Genomic DNA, 17,749 nt, shown 5'->3' with positions numbered 1-17,749 from the left:
TCCCGTCGCGGGGATTCGAACCGCCGACCTTCTGATTGGCAAGTCCTAGGCCCACAAGGCCACCCACATCCCACGAAGGGTGGTATATAAATAAATAAATAAATAAATAAATAAAATAAATATCACCTATAAAGCCCTATATGGCTTAGGTCCAGGTAATCTGAAGAACCGTATTGTCCCATATGAACCTTCCTGGGCTCTGAAATCACTGGGGGGATGATCACAGCTGCTCAGTAAAGCATAGGACTAGGCTCTTAGTTTTGCTGCCATTAGTGAGAAAGAAATTGGTTTTTTCATGGCATTTAAGATCCTGGTACTTTCCTAGAACATTAGGCTATATAACAGAAACTCAAACAAGAGTTTCTGTGGGAATATTAGATTCTATTATCTCAGAACGATTTCCAAACTGGGCATAGCCACCACACATGCATATACAGCCCACCACTGAATAAGATTTGACTGTACCGGCCAACTTTGCTTTAAAAAAAATCCCTTTCCATTCCCTGAGGAGAAGTTAGTGCTAAACGATGCCACCATGAAGAATCAAATTTATTGAGAGAGGTTCACCACACACACCTGCACACAACCCTGTGGTGATCTCCCCACCATCATCAGGCTGAAGCAGACTGTGAATATTAGATAGCATGGCTGTCAAGATTGCTATATGTGAAATAGTTGCAAAAACACACATAAAATATTGTGGAGATTATTTCAGCATGTTGGATGCTGCCGGTGGTGATTCACAATTAATGTGACCATGCTAAATAGCTGCAATGTGAAAGAATGACCCAGATATGGGAACCAAGTAAAACAAACGGAACTATTGGCAAGTTTCTAAAGAAATATGTATTTTCCAATATGGACAATGATAACGAGCATAATGATTTTTTATCCCTTAATAAATCTCTCTCTCTCTCACTCACTCACTCTCTCTCTCTTTCTCTCAAAAGTTCACCATAAGCAAATGGAGACAGGGGTGTCAAATTTTGCAAATCTAACTGTAGCTTTCATTCTGAAGCATTTACACTTCCTGACAAGAGAGGTTTGCATGCAATTAGGCTGGCCCACCCTTCCTCCTCTCAAGGCTGACAAACTCTGGAGTGATTCACAAACAGGTTAGAAATCGCAGCCTCTCTGGAATCAACTGTATCAAGCTACTGCAAGTGAGCTTTAAACTTCTACCCTAGGGTAAGGAGGCTATTTAATAAATCATAAGAATAAAAAAAAAAATATTTTGTTCTCCATCTGGGGATTCTTCAAAGGTGAGGAACTCCACCAACTGTATGTCCTCTCTGGTCTGCACAGGCTTAAAAAAAAATCTAAGAACATTTCTATAAGAAAGGAAATGGGCTGCGGTGAACTGAACTACACTGGTTTCCCTTGAATACTAGGAATACTAGGAAGAGAAGTGTTTGCGGAACATGGTCTTCAGGTCCACAGTCAGAGGCATCTTGTGCTCCCATCTGGTGGGTGGGAACTAGCTGCTAGGAGTTCTGCCCCATATTTATCAACCTGTGCTTTGTCACAAATTGTATTATTGGGACAATAGTCAGTAACTGACCCAGTTCATATGCTCCTTGCCAGCAACACAACACATTATAATTATTCAACCATGGGCCCTTTCTATAATGTTTTGTGGACATGGTTTAAAAACAAAAAACTGGAGAACCACAGTTGACTATGTTCCCTTGGTATGTTTACCACATAGTTACAGAAGACATTCAGACTCTACAGAAAATATGTGGTCAACCCACAGAGGAAATGCAAGGACTCGCCTTTTTGCTATGACTTCTGAAGGGCCCTATCACAGCTTTGAGAATATTCACTTAAGCCCATAAGCATGAACAGAAAGTCTGTTGAGGGGGGAGGCGGGAATCCCACTTTATATCATCTAAAAATTGTATGAAAAGAGAGCTCAAGAATGCTATGCTATTTTAAACTGCATTAAGTCCTAGGGCCCTTCCAGACTACTTTAATTGCAGGGATTACAAATGTTGTTTCTTCATCACAACTATATTCCTAAATTGAGTTCAGAAGTGTTTGCGGGCGAGAGAGAAATCCCTACCATTCCCCTGGGGAGTTTCTATGAATTCATAGCTGAATGACTCAACAACCCGCTGTGGCAAAGAAGGAGCAAGGGAAGAATGCACTTGCCACCTAGATGCACCATTAGATGATGCTGTGCTTGACTGGGAAAGCAGTAGTGTACAGACTTGCATGTGAGATTTTGGAGGAAACTCAAGCCTTTTTTCAGGAACCAACCAAAAGTGATCCAGAAGTTCTTAACAATAGCAGAAAAACTTCCCCACTGTGCTTCCTTCCAAGTAAATTCACCCTCCCTCTCTGGGTATTTGTAGAGTGGGGGTAGACACTTACCAGAATCCATGTGATATCTATGCATTTACCCAGTGGGGCAAATAGCAGCTACAATGCAATGTCACACCAAGTTTTACCACTGGGCTGATAAATTAAGACCTGCACCACTTTACACTGCAACTAGGGGACCACATTACTAAGAGCTCCCCAGACAATTTTAATATATATATATATTTATATATAACTTAGAAAACTAGCATGTAGCCAAGGCTCATCTTTGACATCTAGTTTTCGATGGGCAGTGGTTTTTATTTGTGTGTTTGGAAGAGTATTCAGTGATGTAAGCCAGCACTTGCAGCCTGAAGTGGTACAGGCCAAAAACATGCTTACCATCTCATTGAAAACACGGTCGCAGTACCTCTGAATATATAGAAAAGGTGAGATGTTAACAAAGAGGAACACGGCACCAAGTCAGATCCACCAACTTTTCACAGTACAGTGGTGCCTCGGTTTACAAACTTAATCCGTTCTGGAAGTCCCTTCTTAAACCGAAACCGTTCTTAAACCGAGGCGCACTTTCCCTAATGAGGCCTCCCACCGCTGGTGCCCTTCCACCGTTCGGATTCCGTTCTTAGACCGAGGTCAAGTTCTCAAACTGAGACACTATTTCCGGTTTTGCAGAGTTTGCAAACTGAATCCTTCTTAAACAGGACTGTTCTTAAACCGAAGTAACACTGTATAGATAGATTCTGCAAAAATATTTTTGTGTAGGTATACAGTGGTACCTTGGTTCTCGAACTTAATTCATTCCCAGAGTCCGTTCGACTCCTGAAACCATTCAAAAACCAAGCCGCGGCTGCCGATTGGCTGCAGGAGCTTCCAACGGAAGCCACGTTGGACGTTCGTCTTCCAAAAAAAGTTTGCAAACCGGTTTGCAACGTTCAGGAGCCGATTTGTTCGGGAGCCAAGCCGTTCGGGAACCAAGGCACCACTGTTACCCTTAATGGCATCTTCAGAGAGTGGAACTCTTCACACTACTGTGATAGATATGGGGAAATGACATTCCCTACATACCTTCCTCCTGCAGAATAATTAAGACAGAGGAATGCAGTCCTTTATTCAATCTGACAACTACAGAGTCACAAGTAATGTCAAGGCAGCTACTTTTAAAATATAAGTTAATTTACCCTGCTTTTGTTCCATATGACCTACTTGTTTTATTAAATACTAAGAAAATGTTGATAGAGGCAACAGCGGCTAATTCCAGAGATGAAAGGAAGCTCGTACTCATAGCCACCACTTGCTTGAGAGCAGCCTTCCCCAGGCTGGTACCCTCCAGAGGTTTTGGACTACAACTCCCATGAGTCCCAGCTAGCATGCTGGTTATATCTGGTGGGGCGCTGCCACTGCTCTGTCCTACCCCATTTGCCAGAACAAAACACCCATAGGGCACTTGGCTGGAGAAGTCAGCTCTAGGGAAAACATTTGTTTAGGACTGGCCTCTGAGTGCCACCTGTGACTGAAGGAACACCAGGCACTCTTTAGAGGAAGCTTATACGTTTCAGGCGATGTGGAAACCAACAGCTGATTCATTCACTATGAGCTTTCCCACTTGATTAGCTCAAAGTGACACATGAAGTGGAATGAAATGGGCAAAAAGGTATTGCAAAGTTTCTCCCTCCACCTCTTCTCTCTTCTACAGGGTTGTGAGATCAAAAGTTCAGAAATACCTGCCACTGCAGAGACGCAGTTTCAGTTCACTTCAGTGTTGTATTGCATCTAAAACCCGAAATAAGGGGCCCATATTAAGTGCTGTAAGGATATCACTCTGGAACAAAGACAACATCCCTTGTGAAAAGACTGCCTGTCTTTAAAATAAGGGGCATTTGGCAATCTCCTTCTCACTTTGAAAGTGCCATTTATATAGCTTTGCACCACGGAGAGTTACATTCTTCTACAACATTATCCATCAACGAAGAATTAGGTCACTCAAACTGAGAGTGGCTGTCTTTTTAAGGTTGGGGAGGCAAAAGTTCCCTGGTCAGAATAGCAGCAGCAGCAACTGGCAGCTTAAAAGCATTGATCTAGAGGAGAATAATAATGGCAATTGGGGGGGGGCGGGGAACGCAGATGCAGCACATGTTAAAGTAGGGTGCCAGGATACTTACCAGCCCACTTGGGGCAAGCAGCAATTGTTCCAGTTAATGTAAATAGACATGGCTGCAATGAAGCATTGTGGGGTGGGCTTTTTTGTTTTGTTTCTGTATCTGAACACCTTATACTTAACATCCTGAGAAAAAAAATGGAAGGGGGGGAGGGGGGAGAGAAACAACCCCTCAATCGCCTGTCCCTGTTTCATACCGGGCATAAAGCTTTCAAACTCAAAAAGCTGATTGGGCAGATAACCCCTAGCAGCTACAGTAGAAAGAGGCACAACAGGGATGGGAAATGCCCTACATAAAAATCTGCTTTTCCTTTCCTAATTGACGAGACTGTATGGTAACAAGCAGTCCTACTACACAATCTTGCTAATCTGAAGTAACCTCGTGTTATCTTCAAAAGCAGAGTCTACTGAATTTGGAACAGGAAAGGGATGTGTTGAGCCTAGCCACTGCAATATAATTTCCCAAAAGAAGTATGGTGTTCTTTTTTAAATTCTTCTGCAAACAGAAGTTTAGAAGGCAAGTCCAGGAAGACAGTCATTTCTTACTGTTGCAAGGATCTCCCCAGTTTTGACATGGGCACCACATACGTGAGAATACATGCATGGTTGTTGTTTTTTATCTTCTTTGTTCTCCAGAGTTGTCTCACAATTCAGTGCCTTATAGGGCAACCACAGAAGGTTCTAACCATTTGATTATAAAGGAAATAGCGGGACCCGCAATGAGTTATGTTGTTTATCTCATTAGTGTAGAAGAGTCATAACTCAGAGCTAAAGTGAAAGGTTGCCGGGGGGGGGGGAGCGGGGAAGAGAGGAAAGGAGTTATGTGCAGTACTGTGTGAAATTAACCCTCAACTGTTTGCCATGAGATACAGCATTTATTAAGAGAACTGTACGAAAGTAAGGTGATGCAACAAAGGAATGGTTCCCCCCCACCGTCGTATAATGAATATATTTCAAGTGCATATGCTAAAGAGGAGAATGAATGGGAGAGAATTGTTCACTGGACACAGTGCTATTCAGAAGTACAGTGCGTAACACTTGAAGAAAACAATACCCAGAGCCAATCTGTGCATTCAGGTCCCTGGGCCACTTCAGAGTGCAAGTAGCCAGAGGCTGTTTAGTAAAATTATGATAGTAGTAAATTTTATTTAGTAAAATTTGTATAGTAGAAAGAAAGCTGGGTTGCAGCCCTACTCTTTGGCACCTTAGCTTTCTTTGATATGGAGTGTGGTCCCCCAGGACTCTATCCCATACTTTTTCTGAACCTGCAGCAGTGGCTTGTGCCCACTGGAACTACTGGTTGAGGACTGGGCAGTCAGCAGTAAGTGGCACCAGAGCCAATCGCAGGCTGACTTCTGCAAGGCTGCGCAAGTGCAGCATGCAACTTCCTCCCACTCCGAAACAGCTGGCTTCGATTTTTAAAATGGCGGGGTGTATCTAGAATTGTATGTAAGGTCTAGTTTGCTCCTTGCATTACTATTAACGTGTTAAACTTTTATGGTATGTGCAAGGAGGGAACAAGGCACTCCCTATCGCTTTCTGAAACGGGCAATGGTAAAGTCACTTTAAAATTGCAAGCACGCCACTAATGCATTTTACCTTCTGAGAAATAAGGTTCATTATTCTCAAGTGTATCAGTAACAACGTACGGATGCCTTTCCCTCGCAACTCTTACTTAAAACCATTTCCCATTCACTTTCCATTGCACTTATGCAATGAAGATCAATAGAAATAAAGGGGCTGAGATGATGCTGCATCCGAAGGAAACAACATGTCAAGCAATCCTCTCTAGTGACAGTGAATTGGGGGCGAAGGAATAATTAGGGCTTCCTCAGTGGAGGCTGGTCTAGTAACGGAAATGGGACAGTGCTCCACCAACCTCAGCCAGCCCCCTCCTGCCTCCCAGCCTTCTTAGTTACAGATAGTCCAGGAGGTAGACCTGCCTGTCATCCTCCTCCTCCTTAGTCTCAACTTTGCATTTGTAGAACCCAACAGGGAGGAGAATGGAGACCAAATTGGCATTAGCTGGCTCTGCCTGTCATTGGCTGTGGCTTCACCAGCTGTTGGGCTCCCTGCCTTCCGCCCTACCAGTCCCAATAAGCACCAGTCTCCAGTGGGTTTACTCATCTTCTGCGGTTAACAAAAGGAATCCCTTCCAAGCATATCCTTTCCGGCAGGCCCTCCTGCGTGTGGCTTCTCAAAGTTCCTGGTAGCAGAACTCTGTGCGTCCTCCATGCCACTGATAAACAATGTGTACCTGGTCCCCGGTGCCTCTTTTCCATCCAGATGTAACAGTTATTCTGAGCTACACCTGTCTGCGAGTCCAGGAAAGGAAGACGGACGCTGCGTTCAGCACATAGCCGGGAATTGTAGCTGCGACAGTGTTCAATGGCTTCTTTGTAGAACTGGTCCCCAAGTCTGCAGAGAAGGAAGAAGAAGCAGCAGAGGGTGAAGCAGTGGACATCCACCTTCCCCAGGAAAAAAAACAAAGCAAAGAGGGGAAAGGGCATATAAACATGTTAGACAATAATGAAATTATTGAAAAGCATTGAAAGCACACAATTAATTGAAGTTCTCCACACCTTCCCACCCCTCACAGGCCTATTATTCACAAAGGAAGGAAGCTAATGAGGCCCTTACTTTTAAGAAGGGAGCGGATTGGTGGCTTTTGTGGGTACACTTTGCAACATGACATTGACACAATAATAGTGCGTTAGTTGTGGATTTACACTGGGCTGTCCACACATCATTCTGTTCTGTTAGTTGTTTGGTGGTGTGTCTCCAATATTACCACATTACTGCCATCTGGACAGGGACTCTTGTGCTATAGGGCAACAGAAGCAGGACCAAACAAACGCCAGCAATATTTGTGGTATAAACAATTACTGGATTTCAGCAGGCAACTAAGCCACATGCACTGATTGGACTGATAAAGCAGTATGTCTGCCCCAAACTTTTTGCAGGTGGGAGCGGGAACCAAAGCAAGATCATGTACAAAAGCCCCAATACCATCATGAGCACAAATAACCATGAATGCACAAGAAAAAAGAACATCTGGAGAGGCCCACAGTTTCAAACATGACTGGATTTTCAGTTCCAACATGAACTGAGAATGCACCTAAAAACCTCTGCAATGTTAACAGAAACTCTGGGGTTCGACACTGCAGTTGCAGAAACAGTAGGCCGTGCTATGACAAGAGCCAGAATGAGAAACACACATGTTTTTCAAAAGCATGCAAGTTGGAGGTAGGAAGGTTGTCCTAATTTTAAAATGAAAAAATAATTGAGTTTAAAGCAGCATGTCTGATTCACTATTATGCCTTATTCTTGTAACAACTTTCACCTGACAGGCAATTATGTAGTTTAACAGGAAGCAAGTATACTTGCTAATGCGCTCTCATGCGCACTGAAATGGGCATCAAACGGCAAGCAAAACAGCATGTAATTTGCACTAATGGCTGTCTCAGAGAGTTATTCTCCTAGAGTTATTAGCTGAGATCCTAAACATGGATTGATCCATGGATTGTGAATGCAATGGGAATTCCCTCTGAATGAACAGAGTTAGCATTGGTCTGGGTGTATCTCCACATCAAAGTCTGTTTTTCTGAGACTACGGAAAACCCATCCCTGCTTAGGGCAGTTGTGTTTTGATTGATATGTGGTGAGAACAAGATGATTTGTACAATTTATTAGTTACAGTCAGGATGTTTACCATTCTTGCCAGTTTCAAACCGGAACTAGTATCCTTGTTAAGCGCTGTGGTGAGGTTTTGGCCTAATTGTTAAAGGACTAGATATGGAGAGGGGCTGTACTGTACAGCATTCTTCTCCCACCCTCCAAAAATGAATTGTACAGCATTATGATAATTAAAAAGTAAATAAAGCACTACATGGGAGAGAGGAAAATAGCTGCACAGAAAGGGAATAAAAGAACGACAGAATGCAGCTTTGAGGAGGGCTGAGCTGCTCTGATTCACTGCCCAAAAGGGACACAAGATCCTGCGGTTACAAGCCCCTTGGGAGGCTATAAAGATCCTAGCCAGCAGGCATCTCCACCACTGCTTAGCACTTCTCATCTACTTGACTGCCTCACCCTCCCTTTGCCTTCCTCACCAATGAAGCTTAAGAGAATGGGACAGGGTGTGGGGGCATATCCTGGTTGCTAAGCAACCACTGGACTGGACATACCGTACGTACCTCCCTCTGCACCCCCCCCCACACACACCACGCTTCCCACTGCCAAGAAAACTGACAGACTGAGCAACTAGATAGCAGGAAGGTTGAGAGGTAGAACGAGAGAGAGAGAGAGAGAGAGAGAGAGAGAGAGAGAGAGAGAGAGAGAGAGAGAGAGAGGTGGAGGTGATAGCATGCCCTCCAACATGTCTCCGATGAAAACAGTGATGTCCTATTCCATAACAACAACAACAATTTTATTATTTATACCCCAACTATCTGACTGGGTTGCCCCAGCCACTCTGGGTGACTTCCAACATACAGTGGTACCTCGGGTTACATACGCTTCAGGTTACATACGCTTCAGGTTACAGACTCCGCTAACCCAGAAATATTACCTCAGGTTAAGAACTTTGCTTCGGAATGAGAAGGGAAATTGTGCTCTGGCAGTGCAGCGGCAGCAGGAGGCCCCATTAGCTAAAGTGGTGCTTCAGGTTAAGAACAGTTTCAGGTTAAGAACGGACCTCCGGAACAAATTAAGTACTTAACCCGAGGTACCACTGTATATTAAAACATAATAAAACATTACTTCTATTCACAGAGTCTCCTAGAGCAGTGTTTTTCAACCACTGTTCCGCGGCACACTAGTGTGCCGCGAGATGTTGTGTGGTGTGCTGTGGGAAAAATTGAAAAATTCGAAAGATTTTTTTTAAAAAAAATGTCGAATTTTCGCCCACTAGGTGGGCGCCGGACTGTGTCCTGGGTATGGGTGGGGTGGGGTTTTTGACCCCACCCTCGGCCAGCAGGGGCGCCGATTGGCGCTCCTCAGGGGGACACCCTCCACTTTTCTGATGTCCGGGCTGTGATTGGTCCAGACTCCAGCCTGGACCTATCACAGTAGGACATCATCTTCCGACTTCCTTCCCGCCCAAGCACAGTGTGCGCAGCAGCGGAGAGAAGACGTCGCAACTCGAGTCACCAGGAGGACCGGAGCAGGAGGAGACGGACGGAGACCAGGACTCGGCGGGAGTCGGCACTGCAGAGAGACCGCATCTGGATCCAGACCAGGCCGCAGGTGCAGCGTTAGGTGAGGAGGTCATCTGGAACCAGTCGGTCACAGTTGGGTCTCGGAAGAGAGACGAGTGAGTCCAGCCCTGTGCAGCAGCAGCAGCCCGGTAAGTTTATATATAGTCAATATAGGCACAGAGTTAAATTTTTTAACATTTTCTAATGGTGGTGTGTCTCGTGATTTTTTTCATGAAACAAGTGTGCCTTTGCCCCAAAAAGGTTGAAAAACACTGTCCTAGAGGACACCCTACTACAACATTTCTCCAGTGAAAATAAGGATGTCCCAAAGAAAAGAGGGACATTCTGGGATCCAATCAAAAACCAGGACAGCTGCCGTAAATCTGGGACTGTCCCTGGAAAATAGGGACACTTGGAGGGTCTGTGATAGTATGAGGAAGTTTGGTCCAAGATAAAGAGTTTGGAGTGTGAGGCTTGGGGAAAATTTGGCAATTACATATATAGCCATGTCTGGGTAAGTCCATGTTCCCATGCTGAACTGTGTGGGCCTCCTCCTCCAGTTGTCAGCCGCATAGCAACATATGGCATTTTATCAGAAAGCTTATATGTGGGGTGGTGCAAAAACAACCCTAATCTGCTTAATAACAGGAGAAGGGCATAAATAGGCCACAGTAGCTGTTAAAAGGTGCACCCACAGAGAGAGAACCTTGTTCTCTCTTATTTCTTCCCTCACTCTAGACTAAATTAAACCCACCGCTTTTCTTGTGGCCTGGTTCCTTCAGCAGCTGCACGGCAGATAAGAAGTTTAACCGCTGCGGCTTTTCCTGGCACCGGAGCAAAGCAGCGGGAAAGACTCAGGCGAGAGTTTATATTTACGGCTGAATTTGCCCGCCGTGCAAGCATAAAAAGGCGCAAGAGTCTCGCCAGGGCAGAAAGAAAAAGGTAGCAGATATTTATTAGGAGTCTCCAGTAGCCTGAAGGATATGGGAATGTGGGATGAGGGGGGGTGGAACCAGTACCGGAGGAGACATTCCCCTGAGGGACTGCAGGGGGTGGAGGCCTGTATGGCACCAGGAAAGGAGGGGTTGTGGCTGTGGATATGCAATCTGCAGGGAGATGCCATCCTACTGAGAAAGCTCTTTGCACAGAAGTCCCAGGGCGACTGTCTAGACCCCCGTTTTCAATTAGAAAGTGCAGGCCGGGGCGGGGCGGGGGGGGGGGAGGCGGAGAGACAACAACACACAAACCCAACCTGAAGTCTCACTAGAAAGAAATGAAGCTGATTAAAACTGGGTGACACGCACATTTGTTTTATCAGACACACTAACAAAGGAACTAATCAGCAATTTAACAGCACAGCGTCAAATTTCTGTGACTGTGAAAATTGGGATGCACAGTAAGAGAGAGAGAGAAAGAGAGAGAGAGAGGAGAATTTAAGAGAAAAGAGAGCATGCTGAATGAAAACAAACTATCGTTGCTCAAGTTCTGTGTGTACCAAAAATTCCTCCCAAGAATGAAATATGAGCAGTGCCCATCACTTTGTATTAACAGAAACTAGGGAACAATAAACGACAGTAGCCTTTGCCAAACTGGTGCCCTCCAGATGTTTTGGGACTAAAAAAAAAGACATGCTTGCTGGGGTTGATAGAAGTTTTAGGCTTAAACATCTGCAGGGCACCAGGCTGGCAAAAGTTGAACTATTGCTATCCATTTAAGAATCCCTGCTGCTCACCACTTTAGTTGCAAGGCTAAAAATAAAAGTAGAACTTCAAACTTCAAATGTTTTTGTTAAATTGATGGCATCAAGGATTGTTTAAAATCTGAAAATGCCAGTTTTGCTATGGTGGGGGGAAGTTATATGAAAATCAAAGGGTTCAGTTATTGCCAGCAGTTGAAAAGCCGATAGAGGTCTGAAAATAAGAAATTTTGATTTTAAAGAATTTTTTAAAAAGATGTTTTTTAAAAATGATGTGTCAATTATTTGATGTTATCAAAAATGTTACTATAGCTTTAACCAGAAAATAAATATTTTCATAGAATATAGGCTCTACTTTACCACATTTAGCTTTGTTTTCATCATTCATCTCTTGTTCTTATCATCTCTTTCTGTGTTTTAAATTGATTTTGGGGTGTGAGTGGATGCAGAAAGAGGGAGAGAGCATAATTTTTGTGTTATTGTATATCGCCCTGAGCTTCTTTGGAGGGAGGGTGATTCATAAATATTTTAAATAAATAAATAAAAAGCATCTGCTCACATTTTGCCAACTTTGGAATATCCAGAGTAACCCCTTGACTTTGAATTTTTTTTAAGAAACTTGGAAATTTCATATATCAGTGAGACGCTATTGAGGACTATACCACCTGCTTCATTTTGTCTTAAATGAAAAGAGACGCTGCAATTATCAGTATCATTACTCCAGCATACTCAGCTTGTGAATGCTGGCAGGATAATATAAGCAAAACGGGGTGACAGAAAAACAAGAGGGAGGTAGCATGAATTTTTATTTATTTATTTAACAACATTTATATGCTGCTTGAGTGTGGTAAAATCTCTAAACAGTTTACAGGAAATATTAAAATTATCTATAAAAGCTGATCAAAACAATTAAAAACATGTTAAATAATTAAAATTTAAGAAAGATCAAAACACATCAACATCTACATGTCGACAAGTTTGCCTATACAAAAAATGTTTTAAGCAGACACAGCAAAGAGTAAAAGACCCCGCTTGACGTCAACAGGGAGGGTGTTCCAAAGTGTGGTTGCTGCCACACTAAAAGATTTCTTCCAATTTACAAGATTTGCAGTACCAAATAAATAAATAAATAAATAAATAAATAAATAAATAAATAAATAAATAAATAAAACCTGAATATACATCCATGACTGTGCTAGCTCCATCTCCTGTCATTGTGGAAGGCAGTTATATGAGCAGCCTTCTCCAGTCACAGACTCCCCGTGTAAGTTAGAACCCTAATTTTCCAGGGATCTAAAATACACAAAGGTAAAGGACCCCTGGACAGTTGTCCAGTCAAAGGCTACTATGGGGTTGTGGCGCTCAACTTGCTTCAGGCCGAGGGAGCCAACGTTTGTCCATAGACAGCTTTTCCGGGTCATGTGGCCAGCATGACTAAACCGCTTCTGGCGCAACAGGACACCATGACGGTAGCCAGAGAACACAGAAACACTGTTTACCTTCCTGCCAAAGCGGTACCTATTTATCTACTTGCATTGGCATGCTTTCGAACTGCTAGGTTGGCAGAAGCTGGGACAGAGCAATGGGAGCTCACCCCGTTGCGTGGCTACACAAGGAGCCCTACAAGGATAGAAGATTCCCTGCTGCAGATAGTCGCCCTCCACAAGTTGGAGGGCAATGGAAATGGTTATGGAAGGAGAACTAACATACTCATGCTCCCTGCACCCCTTCACCTGTTTAATTAATGTTAATGTTAATGCCTGAAGAGAGTTTTGGTGATGCTGCTAACACAAGCCTCTAATAACACCAGTTACACAAAACTGCAGATGTTAAAATGAAATTGAGAGCTTGCTAAATGCATAGGAATAGCCTGCTAGAGTCTTCCTGCCATAACTCTAGAAAACTCTCTGTGAGTTGGTTTTGTTTTTCTTTTAATGTTCCCCTCAAATTCCTCTAGTTCTGACACCTGACGTTTCCAAATGGGCTACACAACGATGTTAGTATTTTGGTGTGAAACCACCAAAGACATAAGCAGAACTCTTTGTCACGACCTTAACAAGTGACCTTAACCAAATCAAAATCTTTCAACTTCAGTACGAACAACAGGCTTAGTAGCGAACAGTGGCCAACCAGATGCCTGTGAGAAACCATGAAGCAGGAACCGAGCCCAAGAGCAGGCCCCGTCCTGTGGTTTCCAGAAACTGGTGTGCAGAAGCATTTCTGCCTCTAACCGCAGACACAGAGCATAGCCACAGTAGTAAGTACAGTGGTCCCTCTGGTAAGAACTTAATTAGTTCTGGAGGTCCGTTCTTAACCTGAAACTGTTCTTAACCTGAAGCACCACTTTAGCTAATGGGGCCTCCCGCTGCGCCGCCAGAGCACGATTTCTGTTCTCATCCTGAGGTAAAGTTCTTAACCCGAGGTACTATTTCTGGGTTAGTGGAGTCTGTAACCTGAAGCGTCTGTAACCCGAGGTACCACTGTATTCACTCAAAGCCATAGTCTCCATTAATTTGATGAATCCTCTTTTAGAGTATTGCAAGTTAGTGGAGGTAATTGTGAGAAGGCTCAAGGCAAGCAAGAGAAATACAGTGGTACCTCTGGTTGTGAACGGGATCCGTTCCGGAGGCCCGTTCGCAACATGAAAGGAAAGCAACCCGCAGTGGCGCGTCTGCGCATGTGCGGGTTGCGATTCACCGCTTCTGCGTGTGACATCATTTTGTGCGTCTGTGCAAGCGGCAAAACCTGGAAGTAACCCTTTCCGGTACTTCCGGGTCACCGCAGGACGCAACCTGAAAAAATGTAACATGAAGCAAACGTAACATGAGGTATGACTACTATTTTTTACATAGATTCTTAAAACATTTAAGCAGCTTATATATGTATTTCAATAAAATGAAAGATAAATAAATAACTGTGCAATCAAAATACATCCAAACCCAATTACCATGGCCTTGCTAATAGTCTTCCAACCTTAGGAAGCAATTGAGAAAGTGGTGACAAACTATCTGAAGCACCCATAGTGGAGATCAGGCATAGGGAACATCAGATATGGGAACCAAATGCAGCCCTCCAAGTCTCTCGGTCTGGCTCTCTGGACGTATCTCAGGCTTCATATCCTTCTCAGGCACACCCCTCTCCCAATGCCCCATCTCTCACTGACCTTGCTTACTCTTTCCCTCAAATACTTTTGCCTGGCTGGCATGTGTCCTTGAACTGTGATAATGCCTCTTGTTTGCCTGGATGGAGGATGGATCGGTGAGGGAGATGCGGAACCCTCTACATGGCTCTACACAGCTATAATGTAGCCTATGGCACAAAGATAGGAGTCACATCTATTGCTCTGTCCACTTTTGCTTCTGGCTTCCCCTACTACTGGCCTGTGGCTCCCCAGAAGGTTGCCCATGGATCCAGGCTTTGGGCTCCCCATCCCTGCTGTAGATTTTCCAGGTGAATCAAGAAGCAAAGCAGCAATGATGTTTCTCCCAGCTGAGTCGTATATGAAAAACCAAAGCAGCAAAAATGCACTGGGCATTCATGAGAAATGACAAAAAGAAAATCAGCCATGCCGCTACTATCTCTTGATCTATCAGCAGCGAGGCATGGCCGACTGTGAAGTTCTGCCAGCACGGTCAGTACCAAGAGAATGGTGCTAAGCTGACTACACTAATTCCTTTCTAACAGGTCCCAAGAGATGCATAATGGGCAGCTGCTTTTCCTCCCTAGGCAGCTCTCATATATGCCTGAGAGCCACATGGCTCAGTCCTGTCACCACTTGTCTTTAACATCCGAGCAAAACCTGCCCAGTATCTTGTAAGGTGATTTTGGCTTTGGCCAACAATATGTTGGGGATGTTCAGCCAGTCAATGGAGACCAGTGCTCAAAAGTTTCATATTGCATGTTAAAAACCCACCTTGTTCCTACACGCAACCCTCCCCTCAAAAAAAGAATTAAATCCTTTTGGTAGTGACTGTTAAAGATCCCATGTCATTGGAAGTGAAACTATGACACATCACCCAATGACAACACAGCCCCATAGATGTCATGCATTAAAACACCACCTTCTGTCTTCAAACAGCAAGGGGAGAAAATCACATTTTAATTATTTTGTTTCCATGGAGTTCTTTCCATTATAGAGATGAGGAACTAGCATGCTGCTAAAAAAACAACAACAGTGGTCGCACCCACTGTGGTTGAGGTAGGATTTCAATGGTGGGCTTCCATTTCTAACAGCACCAGCCACTGTTCTTCCACCTTCTAACATGCTGGCATCGCATATTTGGAGCATTCACAACACAGATCCAAATAAGTGCTGTGCATCCCAGGTGCATTTTTATCTAAAACTGACTTAACAGTGTAGCAACTTGCAAATCCAATCACTGCCTCCCACCCACCCATTCCCGTCAGACTTAATAATACCATTGTCAAACTTCCTGGGTGTTTGGGGACTCTTCTCTGCAACATATGCAGTTTTTGCATCGAAAGAAGATAAATCATAGATATCAAATGAAGTCATAATGAAGCAGATTTTTTCTTCTCTTGTAGTTAGTTCACTTGACTCACCTAGTAGCATACGTAGAGAGGTGCAAACTGTCCAGTGAGAATTTCACTGGCTGCATTTAAATATACAAATCACCTTGGTGAACTGCATTGTGCCACAGGTCAGTTCACAGTTGAGTCACTTCACAATGGGGTCAGAAGATCAAAACTGCGGCACATTGTGCCCATGTGGTCCAGATCACTCTCAGTGCCAGGCTGGGGTGCCAACTCGAATAAGATATTTGGGGGGGGGGGGTAAGCCCCGCCCTGCATAATTGATCACATGACATGGTGCGTGCACACCATTTGAATGGCAATGCCCATCAACTTTGAGGGCCCCTCTCAAATATTTTATTGGGACAGCCGAAGCCCCTTTGGTCCCTAGGAGTTGGCTCCTATATTGCCAGGTGGCCTTGAACCACACCATTCTTCATTTGAGAGTCTCAAGCTGTATTGCTGTCATGGTTCACACTTCCTGATGCACCAATAGTGTAACAACAGAAGTTGCAGCAAAAAAAACCCTTGTTTCACTTGATTGCCTTGCAGGTTCCTATGGCACACTTTCTTCACTCCTCTCTGTTTATAGCATTCTGAGTAATCTAATCTGTTCAGGGTGTTCAAAGATGCCGTCTCAGTGCCGGAGGTTTGGCTAGATGGTCTTAAGGTAGACTCTAACCTTACAATTGCATGCTTAATTGATCTGTCGTGCTACAAGTTTATGAAACTCAAAGGAAAGGAGGGAAGTGAGCTGTTTAAACTATGTAATTCTGTCCCCAAGCAACTAGCTCCATGCAGTGAAATAATTCTGGATTCACAATATGAGTCTTGTAAACCACAATTACATTTAACAGCTCTATAATAAATTTACATTAGCGTAATAATTAGATTTTATTTTGCTCCCGAGCCTGGCCTTGAAATACACAAATAGAAAGATCCATTTATTTAAACATCTGCCTGCCCTGAATAGATATCATTTGCAGTAATAAAGATGGGATAATGCATAAGAAACATAATCAACATACATAACAAAGCACTAAAATCTATCTCATCCAATAAGTTATTAGTGCCAACAAGAGACACATTTGACAGAAAATGTCTACTTTCCCCTAAAGATCCTCCTTAACTTTAGTAATTAAAGTTTTTTTAAAAAATCAATCTCTTTATCTTTCTAGCATATCAACCTAACATTCTTTCTGATGGAATTCCAATGAAATCCATCAGAAATGAAGCTGCCTTATAGTCTATGGCCACATAATGAAGAAAGGCATTCAGATATGATAAAGGACTATCATGGGAGGTGGTTTCTATTCCTCATCAGTCTCAATTCCATTTGCAAGGAGTGTGGTATGCTAACCACTGGACCTCTCCTGTCTAAACTTGAGTTTCTTCACACACACAAAAATACATATAGATGGAATCCAATTGATTCCTTTGCACACAGAAGGGTTTTTGATGGGAGAGAAAGGGGGACTATTTGTGTTGATAGAAGGGGAAGAAATGGAGGCAGTGAGAGATTTTACTTTCTTGGGCTCCATGATCACTGCAGATGGTGACAGCAGCCACGAAATTAAAAGACGCCTGCTTATTGGGAGAAAAGCAATGACAAACCTAGACAGCATCTTAAAAAGCAGAGACATCACCTTGCCGACAAAGGTCTGTATAGTTAAAGCCATGGTTTTCCCAGTAGTGATGTATGGAAGTGAGAGCTGGACCATAAAGAAGGCTGATCGCCGAAGAATGGATGCTGAGGTTGGGGGCACGGTGTGTGTAAAGATTTGAAAATATTTATCCATCCTGAAGGCCCTAAATCAATCTGCCCCCTCTTTACAACAGCTC

The 17,749-nt window shown here is 43.6% G+C and overlaps 1 protein-coding gene across 4 annotated transcripts in view; it reads right to left on the bottom strand.

Moving 5' to 3' along the window:
- DPF3 (double PHD fingers 3) overlaps positions 1 to 17,749 on the bottom strand; it is a 195,158-nt gene that overhangs the window by 96,306 nt on the left and 81,103 nt on the right. For all 4 annotated transcript variants that reach the window (XR_014005920.1, XR_014005921.1, XM_081186344.1 and 1 more), the window contains exon 2: positions 6,738 to 6,898. Coding sequence is in view for 2 of the 4 variants with exons in the window: in XM_081186344.1 (XP_081042470.1) it covers positions 6,738 to 6,898 (161 nt within the window). In the remaining 2 variants the exon portion in view is untranslated. The remainder of the gene's footprint in view (positions 1 to 6,737; positions 6,899 to 17,749) is intronic.

This window comes from Podarcis bocagei (genome assembly GCF_964188305.1).
Source record: "Podarcis bocagei genome assembly, chromosome: 1".
In the NCBI taxonomy this organism is placed as follows: domain Eukaryota; kingdom Metazoa; phylum Chordata; class Lepidosauria; order Squamata; family Lacertidae; genus Podarcis; species Podarcis bocagei.
This window is presented reverse-complemented; position numbering and strand designations above follow the sequence as displayed.